This window comes from Neofelis nebulosa, chromosome 2 (genome assembly GCF_028018385.1).
Source record: "Neofelis nebulosa isolate mNeoNeb1 chromosome 2, mNeoNeb1.pri, whole genome shotgun sequence".
NCBI classification, from domain to species: Eukaryota; Metazoa; Chordata; class Mammalia; order Carnivora; family Felidae; genus Neofelis; species Neofelis nebulosa.
Genome location: NC_080783.1, coordinates 7,142,643 through 7,160,070, shown reverse-complemented (window position 1 = coordinate 7,160,070; position 17,428 = coordinate 7,142,643). Strand labels below are relative to the sequence as shown.

General features: G+C 58.2%; 1 protein-coding gene across 2 annotated transcripts in view; it reads right to left on the bottom strand.

Annotated features, from left to right (window-relative positions):
* Window positions 1-512: 512 nt before the first annotated feature.
* NGEF (neuronal guanine nucleotide exchange factor) overlaps window positions 513-17,428 on the bottom strand; it is a 108,093-nt gene continuing 91,177 nt past the window's right edge. For both annotated transcript variants that reach the window (XM_058700941.1, XM_058700948.1), the window contains 10 exons: window positions 12,789-12,949; window positions 11,150-11,302; window positions 9,614-9,743; window positions 7,265-7,339; window positions 5,149-5,238; window positions 3,919-4,082; window positions 3,511-3,666; window positions 2,817-2,896; window positions 2,003-2,107; window positions 513-1,484 (listed from right to left, as the gene is read on the bottom strand). In XM_058700941.1, coding sequence (XP_058556924.1) covers window positions 1,294-1,484; window positions 2,003-2,107; window positions 2,817-2,896; window positions 3,511-3,666; window positions 3,919-4,082; window positions 5,149-5,238; window positions 7,265-7,339; window positions 9,614-9,743; window positions 11,150-11,302; window positions 12,789-12,949 — 1,305 coding nt within the window. In that variant the 3' untranslated portion in view covers window positions 513-1,293. The remainder of the gene's footprint in view (window positions 1,485-2,002; window positions 2,108-2,816; window positions 2,897-3,510; window positions 3,667-3,918; window positions 4,083-5,148; window positions 5,239-7,264; window positions 7,340-9,613; window positions 9,744-11,149; window positions 11,303-12,788; window positions 12,950-17,428) is intronic.

Sequence of the window (17,428 nt, the reverse complement as noted above, 5' to 3'; positions counted from 1 at the left end):
GTGGTCCCAGGTAGGGCTGGGCAGGGTCAGATTCCAGGCCCGCCACACTCTGGGACAGAACCAGGAGTGGGGCTGGGGTATCTGTGAGGGTTACCTGGGCTGGGGGAGGAGCTGCAGCCTTCGGGGGAACTTGCTAGCACCAAAAGTCGTGGGAAGCAGTGCCCGAGGTATGAAGCCCCAGCCCCATGCCTGGTGTTAGACATCCTGTGGGACCACCACCCACCGATACCTCAGTCCCACTGTGGTTTTCCAAACACGAGTTCTCGCTTCCACTGCGGCAGAAGGGTGTCCCCGACTCCCTCAAATTGCCTCTTCCGTTTCTGGAATCCATTGGTGAAGCCCCAAGTCTCCGTCCATTCTGGGATCCTAACCCTGGCTGCTTTTCCTTATCCTGGAAGCCATCTCAACCCCTTCCTTCAGGACCTGCCTCCTCCATTAGCCTTGAAAGGAGTTCTTCTCTCCCTGCCCAGACCCAAACACCTCATTCCCGTGTGCGGCAAGGCAATAAAGAGTAGACCTTCACCTCCTTTATTTTATACATGATGCTTCTTTTAATGCAGCCAAAAATGATATTTGCTTTTCTCGGAACCAAAACCGATACAGGATGCAGTGACCAATTCATTCCTTACAACACCTGGGCTCCTGAAGGGGCCAGAAGACACAAGTTACATCCAGCTTGTCAGGGAGCCAGAGGTGGCGTGGGCCCTCGGCCAAGCTCTGGTAGGCCTGCTGTGAAGCAGGGCCTGGCCGTGCAGCCAGAGGCTGGCGGAGGCTTGGGGAGGGGAGGACAGAGGCATTTGGTCTCTTGGTCCTTTGAACTGGAGACCAAGGGCTGCTCAGCAAGCTCAGGCAAAGGGCGGGCCATCTGCACGCACGCACGGAGGATTCCGATGGCTTCCAGGGGAGAGAAGGACATGTGCGGGCGGTCACGACAGTCCTTCCACCCTGCCCTCGGCCAGGGACACCCCCGGTCTGGGGCTTCCTCCAGCGCCTGGGGAGGCGCCGACGCACCTCCACCCCCTCTGAGAGACAAGAGGGACAGGTGGCATAATACTGTTGAAAATACACTTTCTCGTTTACAAATGCAGCAGAGGAAGGACGTAGGCACCCCTTCTCCCGTTTGCAAGCAAGGGGGCCGAGACGCACGTGGCAGGGGGAGGGGCGGGGTGACTCCCGCGCGAGGCGCTTGCCGTCCCCCAGAGCCCTCCACCATCTGTCGGGGGCTGCCTGCCCCGCGAGCGCTGCTCCAGACCACCCACGTCCTTCCCCCAGGCTGGCGACCGGGGCCGGGGGTCATTGCCGATTTCGACTGCCCAGCTTCCTGCGGTCCTTATTCTGGCTGCGCTGAGGGTCGTCCATCTTGTGGACACGGAAACATTCTTTGAGGTTCTGGGACCGGATCTTGGGATTCAGGATCTCCTCAGTCATGGAGCTGGGGAACCAGCCTCTCTCCTGGTCATGCAGACGCTCGCCAAAGATCCACCCTGTGTAGAGAGGGATCGGGGAGGGTAAGCAGCTCTTGTGGGGGTGAGAGCTGAGGGCTGAGCCCCCAGCCCGGCCAGGGAGTCTGGCTGGCCCCTCCAGAGGACACCTGCTCGACGAACCCCTGCCGGAGACACGGAGTTTGGGTCTGTCTCCCCATAAGCTGGGAGAGCACTGCCCTGACCCCCTCCTGGGGAACGTGGTCCTAGGGTGCCACGGGGTGTCCCAAATATATTGACTTTGGAACCCATTCCCGAGCCCTCAGCAACTGTCGGCTGCCCAATGTGAGGCCAGGAGACCCCAGGGACGCCCCCCAAAGGGAGAGGTACCTAAGCTGACCACCTGGTGTCTGGAATGCCACCATCACTCTGTTGGGCAGCCTGTCTCTGAGCCCCGGCCTCATGACATCTGCTTCTGCACATGGGGTGTAGACACCCCCACCTTATCCCTCAGGCTGGTACAGAGTCTCGGGGGTGGGGGTGGCACGAGTGGGAGATGCACCCAGACCCCCAGCCCTCACCGTCTTCCGTCTTTTCCAGGATGTTCAGGATGTCGGCCAACTCCAGGGTCAGCTCGTCTGGCTGCTGGGCCACATACGGGTGCACACACTGGACCTGAGGGCAGTCTGAGGGGAGGACGGGGAGGTGGCATGTCCTCGTCACCACGTCACCCGCCCTGCTCAGGACCCAGCAAACCCCAGACACCCCCTGTCGGTAGCAGGGCAGGCCTGCCTGTAACAGAGCACCCGGAAAGGGTCTGTTTGAGGGAGAGGAGAGTTTGGCTGCAGAGAAAACGTGACTAAGATAGCCAGGGGCTCTGGAGAAAAACAGTATATGGGTAAAGGGCTGACGGGCTGGGAGGGGGTCTGATTTTGGACTTGAGAAGGTACTCCCTGGACCTGACGTGCTGGCCGCAGTTTGGGAGGCCCGGACTCGGCGAGCACAGGCAGGGCTGGGAGCTGCTCTGTGAGGCAGGTGCACTGGCACCCTTTGATATTTTATAAGGTTTTCAGAGAGCGGGCAACCCCAAAAAGAACACTGGCATTTGTCTTCTGGGCCCAGATTCCTTTCGTTTCCTGGAGGTACCTGTCACTTAAGACTCAGGGACTTATCTCTTCACTAAGCACACAAACGTTTGCAAAGCTCAGGCAGCCAGATGTCCACCACGAGGGTACTAAGCTCGCAGCTCACACACAGGCCCTCTGGGCCGGGGAAGCTGAGCTGGCCTCTGGGGGCTGGTAAGCACTGCCCCACCAGGAATGTGGAGAATGCCTGCCCCTCACCTGCCCTTGCCTGCCCCACCCAGCAGGCAGCCTCCTCCCTAAGGGCACTCACCCAGCAGCCGAGAAGTGAAGGAAACAAACTTGGTTCTCCGGTTGGGGGCCAGCGAGGTCATCCAACGCTTCATCTCACTCCTGGGACACAGAGGACGACTGCCGGAAACACAGAGCGACCGCCCTTCCCCCCCAACCCCCCCCCCCCCCCCCCACGGGAGCTTGGTGCCCAAGCATCCCACGAGGCCACAAGCAGGACAGCTCGGGGTCGGGGCGGGGGGGGCACAGAATCTGGGCAGAGGCACGGGGGAGTCCTGTAGACTCTCCCCGACACACCTGAATGTCAGCTGGTGAGGGAGAGCCCTCCCGGACACCCCCAAAGGCACCCCGGAAACCGCAAGCTCTCAGACATGTCGTTGTCCCCGTCCGGATGGTGGGAGCTGGACGGAGATGGGGTGGGGATGGCCTGTGAGCTCTGGCGGGGACAAGCGCCGGGATGATGAGATGGCCCCGGGGCTGTCCAGGGATGTGGTGCACTGGTCAGCCTGACCCGAGGCTTCTACATCTCATCAGAAAAGGCCCTTCCAGGGTCCGGGCCCCAGAGGGCACACACACGCACCCCCGACAGAAGCCCTGCCCTTGGGGCCTGGGCGGCCAGGGGGCCACGAAGCATGTGCTGAACCAGAGCCCTGGTCCGCCAGGGAAGGAGGCGCGGAGGTGCCGCGGGGCCGGGGCCGGCGGTACTGGGCACTCACTGCGAGGTCGCCTTCAGCATGTAGGTGGCCTCCCGGTCGTCCGCATTCTCCAGCAGCCGCAGGATGAACACGTTGGCCAGCGTCTGGCCCTGGTCCTCCAGCTCCTCCACGCGGAGGAGGCCTCTCGGGGCCGAGTCAAACACTTGGTACTTGTCTCTGGGGACCGAGGGGGGCAGGGTTGAGGGTGCCAGCCCCCAGGAGGCCCCAGGGTCCCAGGGAACCACCCTGCCAGTCCTGCTGGCCCCACCGTTTGGCCACGCCTCACCTCTGTCTGGAAGCCCCGGACGTCAACACGGGTCCCTCTCACCCCGAGACTTCCTCCTCCCACCGCCCCGCCGCGGCCCCCAGGCCAGTTAAGCCTCATCCTCGCTGCTCCTGCTCCGCAGCGGCAGCAACCTCACTGCTTACCCAGGAATCTGCCGGCAGATCACCAGCAGGTCGTTGAAGAGGAAGAGGTAAATTTCCCGGAAGAGTTTCTTGGTCCGCAGGGTTCGGGATGTCTTGGGGCCCGCCATCTGCCGCAGCGCGCCCTGCTTCAGCAGCCAGCGGGAGTGGGAGATGATGGGCACTGACTGGGTGGGTGGGGGGTAGCGTCAGAACAGCTGTGCCCCCCCCACCCCGCCCTGTACTCCCCAGGGGCCCCCTGGGCCTCGCTGGAGTCCTAACCGGAGGGACAGCTTGGGGGCGCTGCACTGGGGGGTTGACGGGAAGGAGCAGTCCTGGGCAAATGTAGGAAGGGCAGCGTGTGTGTGTGTGTGTGTGTGTGTGTGTGTGTGTGTGCACGTGCACAAGGGTGCACGCTCCCATGGACACGTATGTGGCTGTGTATGTGTATCTGTGCCTGTGTGTAGCTATGCATTTGTCTGTTGTGCATGTGTCTGTGTGTGCTTGTGTGTACGTGTGCTTGTGTCTGTGGGGACTTGTGTCTGTACCTGTGTGTGTCTACATGTGGGCACCTGTGTGAGGGTCGTCGTTCCCTACCAGGCTCAGCCCGTGTGATGTGGTATCAGAAGGGGAGCCAAGGTCACAGGGGAGAGGAGAACTGGGTCCCCTGGGGCAAGGAGGCCAGGTCTGCAGGTCCCCACTGCATGGGTCGGGGACGGGTTCCTGGCGGTGGTCGGCCCAGCAGGTGGAGATATGGCAGGAGCCCAGAAGGCCACATCTGCGTCCTCACCTGGGGCTCACCTCCTAAACATGGCATGACCTCAGGGACCCTCAGTGTGTGCTCATGTGACCACGTCACCAGAAACCCAGGCCCCTGGGACCCTTAGGGCACACTAATGGCTGAAGCTTTACGTAAAGTTGGGGGAGGTTGGTAACTGCTGTCAGATTTTCAGTTTCCCCCGATTTAAGAATCCTTGGAATGGTCCCTGTCACGTGCTTCATGTCAACTAACTGCTCCAGGTCACACGGACAAGAAATGAGAGCAGGTGGCTCCAGGGTCCTTGCACACCATCTCTCAGAAGGTAAGCGCAGGCCAATGTGATGGCCTGGTCACAGGGGGCTCTTAGGGCCAGCTAGGGGTGTCAAGAGACCTCAGTGAAGGTGACACCGAACTGAGACCCAAGGGTGGCCAATCACTGAGTTCGACCAGGCCAGCCCGGCTGGGTGGGGACACACGGATGGGCACAGGTTCACCTTGATCTTAAACTCCATCTTCTTCTGAATGCTGATCATCTGCTCCGTGCGGCTCATTTTCCTGACACCCTCGTTGCATGCTTTTACCACCTGGCAGAAGAAGGGGGACACGTGAGGCCACCTGCAGCCAGCTGCTCCCCCGCCACTGCCTTTGGCCCGCTCAGGCCCCCGAGGGTGAGCAGACGCTGCCTGCAGCGGAGACTGGCTGGCCAGCACCTCCTGCAACAAAGGCCAGCGGGAAAGCCCGTCAGGCTGTGGCTACGGCTCTCGGTTCTGGGGGAGAAAGTTAGCGTCTTGGCCCTGCTAGAAAGGACACTCCAGAGCACACATAAAATGATGCCTGACCTGTCATGTCACCTAAGAAAACAAAACAGCAAGGTGCCCATTCTCATCTGCCAGACTGGAAAAGTTAGACTGGTCACCTCCGGGTTCGCCGGGGTGTGGGGAGACAGGATCTGTCACCCACTGTGGGACGGGGCAGGGGGAGGGGGTGCAGATTCCCCCCACCTTCCTGGGAGGCCACCCAGATACCAAGAAGCCTAACAAAACCACACTTCCTGGGATTTCCAGGGACTCAGTCTGCAGAAACAGTATTCCACGATGGATCGCCAGTGTTTAGAATGGAGCCTGGCATCCAGCACGCTCCCAGTATGTGCCCACAACGTTCCCTGCGCTGTTGTTTCAAACGAGAAAAACTGTCGTCAACCTAAATGTCCACTGACTGGGACTGATTAACATTTATATGCACCTCACCCTGTACCACGAAATCGTTAAAAATGGCAACAACTTTACATGCGCTAAAACGGAGAGCAAAGGAAGCCAGCTTCGAAACCACAATCCCTGGTTTGCAAAAATTAGTTGTGTGTTTGCAAGGGCAAGAGCCCACATGTCAGCTGGGACGTGTGGGACACCTGGTGACCTTACCACCTTCTGTGTGCTCATGAGCACTTGCTGAATTTTTTTTTGTGTGTCGAACATCATTTTTATACATTAGAAACAAAACCCACCTTTATAAAGAAAACGTAAACCACGAGAAGCAAGTACGGCTTTTGTTAGAAGGGGAACGAGATGGTAGCAGAGACCTTTAGAAACAGAGAGCGCTGTCCCGGCTCCCGGCACGCGGGACCCCTCCCGGGCTGAGGCGGTCACTGGACTCACCTTAGGTGGCCCAGTGGGTGCCGGGACGAACCCCCGACCCGGTCGGGTGCGGGAGTTCCAGGGGAGGGCAGAGGGCCCTGAAAGATGCCGCCCGGGGCACTGACCCTCCCTGACCAGCCTGCCAGGTGGCCAACTGGTAAGGGACAAAAGGAGCGGCCGGGAGAGGACCACTGTGAAATGGAGCCCTTGGGGCCCCAAGTGGCTTAGAACTGCCATCAGGTGCCCACGGAGGCCAGTCCTTTTACTTGTCCCAGAGCTGCTGCCTCTGGGACAAGAAGTGGAAAGGACCACACGCTAGGCTCTTGTCCACCACGGTCGCTGGCACGACAGAGTGGCCCCCATGCCGCTTCCAAGAGCTGGCCTGCAGCTCCAGCAACACCAGGAGCCGAGCACACGAGCCAGCGCCGGGAGAGGGAAGGGAGGACCCGCGTGACCCGAGCGCTGGAGAACGGACATCGTGTGTCACTCCTCCGGCACAGCCCCGACTCTGCTGGCCACCCCAGGAGGAGCCGCTTCTCCGAGGACGAGGAATGGACGTGCTCTCCTCCCTCTCGGGCAGGAACAGCCCAGGACTCGGCAGGGCCAGTGAGTCGTCTCGCAGAGATAGGAGGGAGGGGAGCAGCGTGGGGAGAGGGAGAGGCGGGGGGAGAAGGCACAGGGCAGAGCTATGTCGGGGCACAAGAAGAGCCAGACCCAGCCTCCTCGCCTGTCACAGGAGGGAAGACCCCGGAGACAGGCAAGGACAAGCGTGGGGCTTGAACCCAGGACCCCGAGATCAAGAGTCGGGTGCTCTACCTGCCCGAGCCAGCCAGGTGCCCCTCAATGACTTTCTTTTGATATTAAAATGAATTTGCAGTTTCCAAAGACCCACCAACATAGGAGGAAGCAGGGCCAGAAGGTGGGTGTCCAGACAAGGACAACGGTTTGTTGGGAGAGAGAAAGAGAAAGCGGGGCTCACCATCTCCAGTTCTTTGTGGGCGTCCAAGGCAGTGCACTCACGCTCAGATCTCTCTTCCACTCTCTTCAGAATGTTCTGAGCACGGGAAAATCTGCATTAATGCGACCACCTGTGGCCTTTCCTCCCCTCCCCGCCCCCATGAGCAGCAGCACATCGAAGAGCCCGACTGGCAGGAGAACCTATGACTGGGCCCAGGACCGGGCATCCTGAATCCTGACCACGGCTGGCCCAGGACCGGGCATCCCCACCCACAGCCGGGCCCAGCTCTAAAATGATGACCCCAAGGCAGTCTCCCGAGAGGATTAACTATGGAGGCCAGGCTACATCCCAGGATCCCGTGGGGCTCACCAGGAGACCACAGCAAAGCAGGTGACCCCACGCTGGCGGGCTGGACCCAGCATTGGGGGGAAAGGCATGCTCGGGATGGCCCTGTCCCCACGGGGAGCCCTACGCTCACGGTGGGCACCGGGGAGGGAGCCCTAGGCTCACGGTGGGCACCGGGGCCTTCCCCACCCTTTCCCCTGCGATCAAGTCGCAAGAACCCCGAGGCTTTGTTAACTGTTCTTATTGATGAAAACGTCTCTTTTCCAACTGTTTGATTTTCTTGAGTTAACGTCTTGCTTACTTTCCCTCTGCCTTGAGCGTGCTTCCTGGGAACGCTTCCCTGATGGCTCCACCGGCCATCCCCTGGCCCCTCTGTTTCCTCGAGACCACAGCAAGATGGGTCTTGATCTTAGTTTTGTTGGTTTTCATCGTACAAAAATTAGTTTTTTTATATATCCACACATGCTCTTTTCCTACAAAATCTCTTTTATTTCCTATAAAATTTCTTAAAAATTTCTCCGTTTTTCTGTTTCAGTTTTTCCAAGTGAAAAAAAAAATTCACACGTAGCCCCCCCACTCACTGGTGTCCTGTGACTTAGGCTCACACTCCTTCTCTGCCAGAGCTCTCTCCTGCCATCCTGGGGGCACGGGGGGCGCCTCCTCTGACACCCCATCTCGGTGGTCCTGGGCCTTGAGCCCTGGTCCCCCTCCCCCTGCCGAGGGCTGTGACCTCCCCGCCTTACTACTGCCACCGTGGAGCTAGCCAGCTGCCCCAGGTCTTTGGCCTCCTGTCTGCCTGTTTCCCCTAACTGTGGCTCCTGGGTCATCGTCTCAGCCCATGCCCCTAGAGCCACGGCCAGATCCACACCATCCCCTCCGTGTGACTGGTGGACTCCCAGCAGCCCAGGAGCGTGTGCCAGGCACAGCACGTCTCTGCCCTGCTGGAGACCCCCTTTCAGGAAGTGTCACCCCCTCCAGGCAGCCCTCCTGGTCTTCCTTCCTCACCACTGTTCCTTCTTGGCCACTGTGTCCCACAGCCGGGTCTCGGGACCCCTTTCTCTCCTTCCTGGCCAGTCTCCTTTCACTAAATGCCACCTCGATGCCCACAGGCCCTGCTCAGACTTCTCCCTAACTCTGAACTTGGAGATTTGACTGCTCAGTCACCACAAGCTCAGCTAGTCCACACTGAGTCCTGCTGTCTTCCCACCGGCTCCCCACCTTGGGGAAGACTGCGCCATCACGCCCACTGCTCAAGTTCACACTCTCTTCCCTCTGACCCGAAGTAGCAAGTAGGCGTCTCAGTTCATCTCAATTCGGGTTTCCCTCCAACATCTCCCCTCTTCCCTCCCCCACCTCTCCCCCAGGCTAAGCTTCTTTCTCCAGTGGCTTCCTAACCACTTCTCCCATTTCCCTCCTGCTCTCCTGCCCATCACTCTGCACAGGCAGCCTGTGTGCTCTCGCAGAAGGCAGTTAGATCAGGGGACTCCCCAACATGCTGAAGAATGACCCCAGCATCTTACCTGGTCCCTTAGGGCCCCAACTGGCCTCTCTCCCCATCTCTGCACTCACTCCCGTCAAGTTCCCTCAGTTCACCACTGGCCTTCCTGGCTGTGAACTTGGCTGCCCCGGGGCCTTTGTGCAAGCAGTTCCTTGGCACCTGAATGGCTCCTCCCTGTCAGCCAAGTCTCGGCTCAAATGCCACTCGTCTGAGAGTCTTTCTTGACCCCCTGAACTGGCACTGACCAGGCAGTCACCCCCTATCGTGTCACCCTATTTCACCGTCCTTCCAGCCGCGACCACTTCCCAGTTGTGCGGGCTTGTCTGTCTCTCCCCCAGATTGTGGGGACAGGGGAACAGGGGCTGAGTCCCCACTGCTCAGCACACAGTAGGAGCTTCACGAGGATTTGTGGAACAAGTGAACTTCCCAGAAAGCTAGCAGGGACCTGGGATGACCACAGGAAGCCCTCTGCAGCCGGAGAAGCCTGGGCAAGTCCAGTCCGCATGCCGGGTCGGGGAGGCCGGTACCTGCACCAACAGCTTGAGGCGCGTGATCCTCTGGAAAGGCAGGATGAGGAAGGAGGACAAGGGCAGCCCCCTGCACTTGGGGTCCAGCTCCAGCTGCGCAATCAGCTCCCGAAAGGCCGCCTTCTCCTGGCTGGGGACACAGACACGAGAGTCGGTCTCCGGCTTGCAGGAGGCGTGAATCAGAAGAGCATGGGGGGCCTCGTGGGAGCCAGATGGCCCACGGGCACAGGATACGTGTTGATGTGTTTCCTTCTTTCCTTTCCATGGAAAAGAAACTGTTCGTGTACAAGTCAAATAACAACAGGGGCTTCACGTGCCTGGCCCCTGAAAACTTAGCAAAGTGTGCTGTGTGTGGGAAGGCAAGGATTCCTCGTGTGGCCAAGTCTGTGACTCAGACACACAAGCTGGTGGTTTACCCTGCAGGGAACCGTGGCGAGGTGAACCCACGTGGTGACGGGGACAGCGGCGGACTGGGGGCGGCTGCCAGAGGAAAGCTGTGCTGTTCCTGCCAGCAGAGATGGCCTGTGTGCAGGTGGCTCAGCACGGGGGGTGGGGGGTGCGAGGGGCGACAAGGGCTCCGGGGACCTGCAGGGCCGCTCTGCCTCTATCTCAGGTACACGGGGTGCACACCAGCACACCCTCAGCACGGCAACGCCTACGTCCTGTTCCCCTGTATGCTCATCTCCCCCAGGTTTGTCCTCAAAACGGGCATCCTGATTCCCTCAAGTCCCAATTTTCAACCCCCCAAATGTAAGACCTCCAAACCCCCGAATGCTCAAGTTTTAAAACATCCACAGTTAGCCACAAGGCTTGACAGCAAGGCCCAGGGCAGCGTAACGTTCGGATGTTACTTCTCAGAGAGACCTTCCGTGCTCCTGAGTCCAGGTAGGGACACATCACTGGTGACGGTCACTGACACGTGGAGCAGAAGTGTGGACACTTCAGAAGAGGCTAGTTGACTGAGAAGTTATCTCATCAATGGAAACCCCAGGCGAGTTTACAAGGGGGCAGATCAGGGACGCCTGGGGGGCTCAGCCGGTTAAGCATCTGACTTCAGCTCAGGTCACGATCTCACGGTTCATGAGTTCGAGTCCCGCATCGGGTGAGCTCGTGCCCTACTTGTCTCCCATTCTCTCTGCCCCTTGCTAACTTGTGACCTCTCTCTCTCAAAAAAAGAAAAAAAAAATTAAAAAAAAAATCGGGCAGATTAGTAATGAACTCACCACCGAAGACTTCCTCCTGCCCCGTCCTCGCCTTTGTCTCTGGTTCAAACCATTTTCCTGACCTCTTGGGCCCCAAGGGGGCCTCTGGGCCTCAGACCCTCTTCTCTAAACCTCACAGAACTCAGCCCAGCCGTTGTGGACACAGGCCCAGCGGGTGCCACGGCCGACTGTCTTGGGGTCGACATTTCTCTAGTGACCCCGAAACCCCCGACACGTGCCAGGCTTGGGCACCATCCCGGGAAAGCAGAGGTCCAAGGACTGAGCGCAGTGGCACCACGGGAGGAGCCACGGCCCCACTGCCGGGCACACTCACAGCAGCTGCTTGTAGGTCCTCTCCTGGTAGGTCTGGTTGCTGACGTAGGTGATGTAGACTGAGAAGTGGTTGGCCGCGTAATGGTACACGATGTCGCACACGTCCGAGATGACGATGTTCTCCTCCATCCGGCGCTCTAACTCCAGGAGAAACCTGCAGGGGGGCAGTGGCTGGGGTTAAGGGCGCCTGGACGGCGACACTCAGGACACGTCTCCACCACCGGGCCTGGCTCCGACAAACCAACAAACGCGATGGGCCGCGATCCCTGTGCCGACGGCATGTTCGGCCACATCGAGAAATTCTACGTTCAGTGTTTTTAGGTGCGTAACAGCACTAGGGCTATTTTTTTTTTTTTTTTTTTTTTGGGACAGAGAGAGACAGAGCATGAACGGGGGAGGGGCAGAGAGAGAGGGAGACACAGAATCGGAAACAGGCTCCAGGCTCCGAGCCGTCAGCCCAGAGCCCGACGCGGGGCTCGAACTCACGGACCGCGAGATCGTGACCTGGCTGAAGCCGGACGCTTAACCGACTGCGCCACCCAGGCGCCCCCTAGGGCTATTTTTTAAAGAGACAGCAAGAGACTTTATGTTTTGCATACATATCGATGTGTTCACGGATGAGGTGACCACAGGGATTTGCTTCAGAAGGATCCTGTGGGTGGTGGGGAGGCGTGGGGTGGGGACGCAGGCAAACCTAGATGCTGGGCTAGGGGTGGGCTCGTTATACTGGCGTCTCTACTTCTGCATGATTGGAATTTTCCACGGTAAAATGGAAGTCAGTACGTATGTAAAAAGACACCCCTTTCCCAACGGGGTCAGGGGGCAAAGGCCAAGAAGTCTCTCGGCAACCATGTGCCCAAGCCCACTGGGTGGGGCTGCCCCCGGGAGGTGGGTGTCAGTGCGGAGGGGGGACCCACCCAGGGGCCCACAGGGGGCCAGCAGCGCCCGGGGCGCCCCAGGGGTTGGAGGAGCCCCTCCTGCCACACCTTAGCTTCACGTCTGAACGTGCACGGCTGGATCAGCTCATCCAGAAGCTGAGTTTTGTGCTTTGGGCTGCAGGCTCCGTGGCCTCCAGGGAAAATGGTCACTGGATCCTCTACCCCAATGGTACGACTGGCATGCTTTTCTTTTTTGCAAGAACCAATTAGTGGTTGTTTATTCCTCCATTTAAGTTCCTCCCACCCTTCAAATAGGCAAAACGTAAGCACAGTTCCAAAAATTACTGGAAATGCCATCTAACTGGGGAGAGAAAGCCTAAGTCCAGGGCCAGGCTCTGCGCTGGCTCTCAGAGGGCCCCAGGGCCCCGCGAGCCAGGGTTTCCGGATTCAGGATGAAGAGCAGCTGACACGGACACCCCGGACCTGGTCAGGACACCCGGCGCAGACCTGCCTGACTGTGGGGGCTCATGGACACTTGTGCTGACGGGAAGGAGCCCGCAGCCCTGTTCGGGGGAACGTGACCTGCCGTGGCACCGTTCAGGTGGCAGAGGGCTGGGTTTACGTATTCATTTATATCTTACTATAGGTCATCCCAAACACACACAAGCAGAGAAGCCAGGGCACCACAGGTTTCAGCCGGGCCCTGGCTGAGGAGAAGGCTCCGGAAGCCAGGCCCCACAAGGACCCGAGCCGGTGGCTCACCGCTCACTGACGGCCATGACGTCCAGGACGTTGGAGAAGAGGATGTGCGCCTCAGATGGGTGCAGGGTCTTCTTCAGACGCTCATTCTCCATGAAGTGAGACACGAGCAGGCTCAGGCTTTTGTAGTACGAGGCCTCGGAAGTGACCAGCTCGAACATGGCCTGCGTCGGGGCAAACACGGAGGAAGAGAGCCGGTGGTCACGTCCCGGGCCTCACCTCGCAGGAGGGCGTCTACCCCGCTCCCAGCGAGACGCAGGCCTGTGTGCACGAGGCCGCGGGGAGCAAGGACTTCCTCACGCCGACGGCCAGCGCGCCTCTGCCTAAAAGACAGACACCACGCGCTCCTGGCTCGTGACACTGAAGCCAGAGACCGCCTGATGCCCGAAACACAGAGCACGCGCGAACCCAAGAGGTCAGCCATGCCCCAAAGCCCCAGCAGCTGCGACGGGTGGCTCGCACAGTCTCCAGGTGCCGAATGGATGTGAAAATCGGTATAGAGGGACGCCCACCTTGACACGCCCCCGAGGACGGCTGGAAGGCCACAACTGCCAACCACAGGTATCAGCAGGGGGTGCAACGTTTACCTGTATCTTTTCACCCTTTAACTTGTCTGAAAACTGAAAAGTGAGCATCTACTATTTCCTTCGTGGCTTAATTTTAAAATGTAATCGATAAAGCAATTTTCATTTTGAAAAAGAGAAAGAAATCCAGAATCTAATGAACTTTTGGGAGGCACCCCTACTCTGTACCGTGACTGTCACCTGATCACCGAGCCCGCGCACACAACAACAGAGTCCAAGGGCCATCCTCCGCGGCGTGGGGCTTCTGTGCAGCGAGGGCGCTCGGATGTCAGCTCACCTTCCTCCCATGCTCAGAAGCAAAGCACCCACCTTCCTGAGACCACCCTGGGGTCATCCTCACCTTCCGCGGTTCCCTGACTGAGGACGGGTTCAGGTTCCACAATAGCTGCCCAGAGGGACCGAGTAGTGGGGTCCCCGCTCCCAAACTGTGTTCACATTCTAAGCTCTGGCAACCTATGAATGTGAACTTGTTTGGGAAAAAAATCCTTTGAAGATGCAAGTTAAGGATATTAAGGACACAGAGGTGCCTGGGTGGCTCAGTTGGTTAAGTGTCCGGCTTCGGCTCCCAGTTTATGAGTTCGAGCCCCACGTCGGGCTCTGTGCTGACAGCTCGGAGCCTGGAGCCCGCTTCGGATTCTGTGACTCCCTCTCTCTCTCTGCCCCTCCCCCACTCACACTCTGTGTCTCTCTCTCAAATAAATGTTAAAAAAAATTTTTTTTAAAACAAGGATGTCAAGGATATCACCCTGGGCTGAGAGCCTAAACCCAATGGCGGGTCTCTTTATAAGAGAGATATTTGACACAAGAGGGACATGGGACACAGAGACAAAGCAGGGACGTGAAGCCAAGGCAGGGATGGGGTGACGCAGCAGCCAGTAGGGGCAGATGGATTCCTGGAGTCCGCAGAGGCAGCGAGGCCCGAGGACACCGTGAGTTCAGGTTTCTGGTCCCCACAGCTGGGTGCGAACAAACCCTGACAAGCCACCTAGTCAGTGTTAATTTCTTGTAACAGCCCCAGGAAGCTATCATAGGTGCACAGAGGAGGGACGGGGAGCAGGAGAGGGATGAGCAGGAGAGGTCAGTGCCCCGGGCACCCCACATCTCACTGTAGCCTCCCCTCCGTCCAGAACCCTGATCCGGGGCCGGAGGCTCTGGCTGTGAAAGCTGGAGCTCCAGGGCTCGGGAAGGACAGGTGGAAGGAGACAGGGAGGGACCAGCGTTGGTTCCAAATCCTCCCGGGTCCCCTGGGAAAGGGCACCCAGAAGCTGCCGTGTCTCCAAAAGGAACCAGCAGACGCAGGGGCGGGGTGATGCCCCCACAGTTACCGCTGGACGGCTGAGGAGCTGAGACTCAACCCCGGGGTTTTCCCAGCGCCGGGCTCCCCCTCTACGCCGCCGCAGGCAGAGCAGGGGATAAAATAAGCAACGTGTTTGTGATCTGGGGGACACTCAATGGCATAAACCTGCCCAGCAACAGTGAGAAAGCTCACAGCGAAGCCCCTCAGGGGACACCCACCCATCAGAGCCTGGGCCACCACAGAAGACAGCCCACCTGGTGCCCCAGTGCCTGCAGCTGACAGGAGACAAGCTGGTGGCCTCTCTGGGATCATCCCTGAGTCCCGGTGGCCTGGTCTCCTTAGAGGACGGAGCCACAGAAAGCACAACCCACCAGCCTCGCCAGCGGCCCCAGCACTGAATGACTCCGTCAACGGCCACCCAGGCCCCGCTAACAAGGGCGCCATCAGGACGACGGGGAGCTTCTCTCTCAGGGGTGAAGTCAAACCATTTTCCTGCTGCTAAATTTAAGTTTCCTAAGAAAACGTCAAGCCATTGCAGCTTGCAAGTTCTAAGCAAATATGACTAACTCCCCACCCCCCCACCCCCCACCCCCAACTGACACAGGAGTGTTGCAGACAGGGAAGAAACGCCGGCCCTCACACAGCACTGTGAGCACGTAACCCATGGACCCTTTGGTTCAGACGCCACGGTCCCGGCTCCGTGTCCCACAGCGTGCCTGCCAGAGGGGGTGACGGCCACCTTGTTCTGCTGAAGGCCGGGCTCTGCGCTCCGATGCTCAGCCCCCGTGCACCCCACACACCCCGAAGATGAGCCGGAGGCCCGAGGGCCCGAGACCACCCTGGCCGCTCGGGTGAGCTGTCCACGCACGGCCACATGCTCCCTGTCTCCTCTGCGGGTGTGGCCGAAGCTAGGGAAAGGAAAGGGGCGGCCAGGCCCTTCCATCAGAGGCAGAGTCCTTTCGTACCAGCGAGGCCACTCCGGGTAGACACGCTTCCACACCCTGTCAGACCGGTGCCCCGGGAGCCGGCTGGAACGGCACAAAGCTTCCCTCACTTCTGCCGCTGGCACCGTAATTCACAGCCCACAGGCATTAAGCTGGACAGAAGTGGTTCCCAAAAGGCCCTGAGGAAGGAAGAAGCCCTTCCGAGTGTCTCTTTCTTCCAAGGATAAGGACGAAGTCAGATTCCAGAGCCCACGCCTCCACCCAGTGGAGTGAGGTCTGGTCCACGTGGGAAGCTCAAGGAGGGACGAGACTGAGCAAGTTCACAGGGCCTCGGCCGTCGCATGGCGTGGCGACAACTACCTCGTGGTGTTGCTACGGGCCTGGGCGTCACGTATGAAATTCGAGCTCACCTGCAGCCTCCGGGGGGCCCTGGTGCGCCCCCCACACCACCGGCAAAAGCCCACCCATCACCAGCCCCAATTGTGGTTTCCCCAGGCGACCTGGTTAATAAGGTAATTTGTGAAAAAGTTTACACTAAAGTAGGTGGAAACATAAAAACCTCCATTCTTGAAAAGATGTGCAGCCTCACTCACAGTAAGAGAGATGCAAATCAAAACCACGATGAGGTATCATTTATGGTCCAGCACCGTGGTCAAGACAAAACGACTAGATGACGTAGACCGGTGATGCCGAAACAGGACCCGCCCACCTGAGCGTGAAGGCAATTGGGCAATATCTTCCCAAAACTTACAAAACAGGTAACGTTTAACTCAATGGTTCCACCTGGCAATTCCCACAGCAACCCACTGCGTGGCTCTCGGTCTTAAATAACGCAGCGCCGAATGTCCTCGATCCACAACGTTTCTAATGGCCAATGTCCACTGATGGGGGACGGGTAAAATAAATTATAGAACATCATAAACATTGGAGGCCCATAAAGCTAACAACAGGAACAAAAAGAATGGGGTGCTCCATTTGGGCTGATATAGAAAGACTTTCAAAACATTTTGCCACGTTAAAAAAACAACTACAGGGGCGCCTGGGTGGCTCAGTCGGTTAAGCGGCCAACTTCAACTCAGGTCACGATCTCGCGGTCCGTGAGTTCGAGCCCCGCGTCGGGCTCTGTGCTGACAGCTCAGAGCCTGGAGCCTGTTTCTGATTCTGTGTCTCCCTCTCGCTGACCCTCCCCTGTTCATGCTCTGTCTCTCTGTGTCTCAAAAAAAAAAAATAAAACGTTAAAAAAAAATAAAAAATAAAAATGACAAATGCTAAGTTGCTTTGTTAAAATAGTTCCAGGTATTTGTTATAAAACAGGAGATAACTGATGTTCTGTGTGGTGGCTATTGTCCGGCTTAGGCCACAGGGCAAAATTCCCTGCCCCGAAACCGACAAGAGACTAATCCGCTGCATTGTTAAGGTTTTTCCTGAGGGGACAGATATGTGATTCAACGAGGGTTGGTGAGCAAAGTAACAATCACGATTTAATTTCTTGATAGAAGGATATCATATTAAAAACCCACAATTTCCTTCTAAAAGGGATAGTTTTCTTTTGAAAAAACGAAACAAACATGTAAGTTCTAAGTTGTGCAAACAGGAAAAAACCTCCCCAGCGTCACAGGCTGAGCAGACTCAGGTTGTGAGTGATACCAGAGCTGGACAGATGCCCCAGAAGGCCCACACAGGACGGCCACTGGGTCCCCTCCCTGCTTGTCCTGGGCTGGATGTAGCTGAAGTTCTGTCTGCACACGTTGGGGCTGTCTGGCTGCCAGTCAGCACCAGTCTGGGCAGGCGGTCCTCTGGGAGTGTATGTGTGACCCC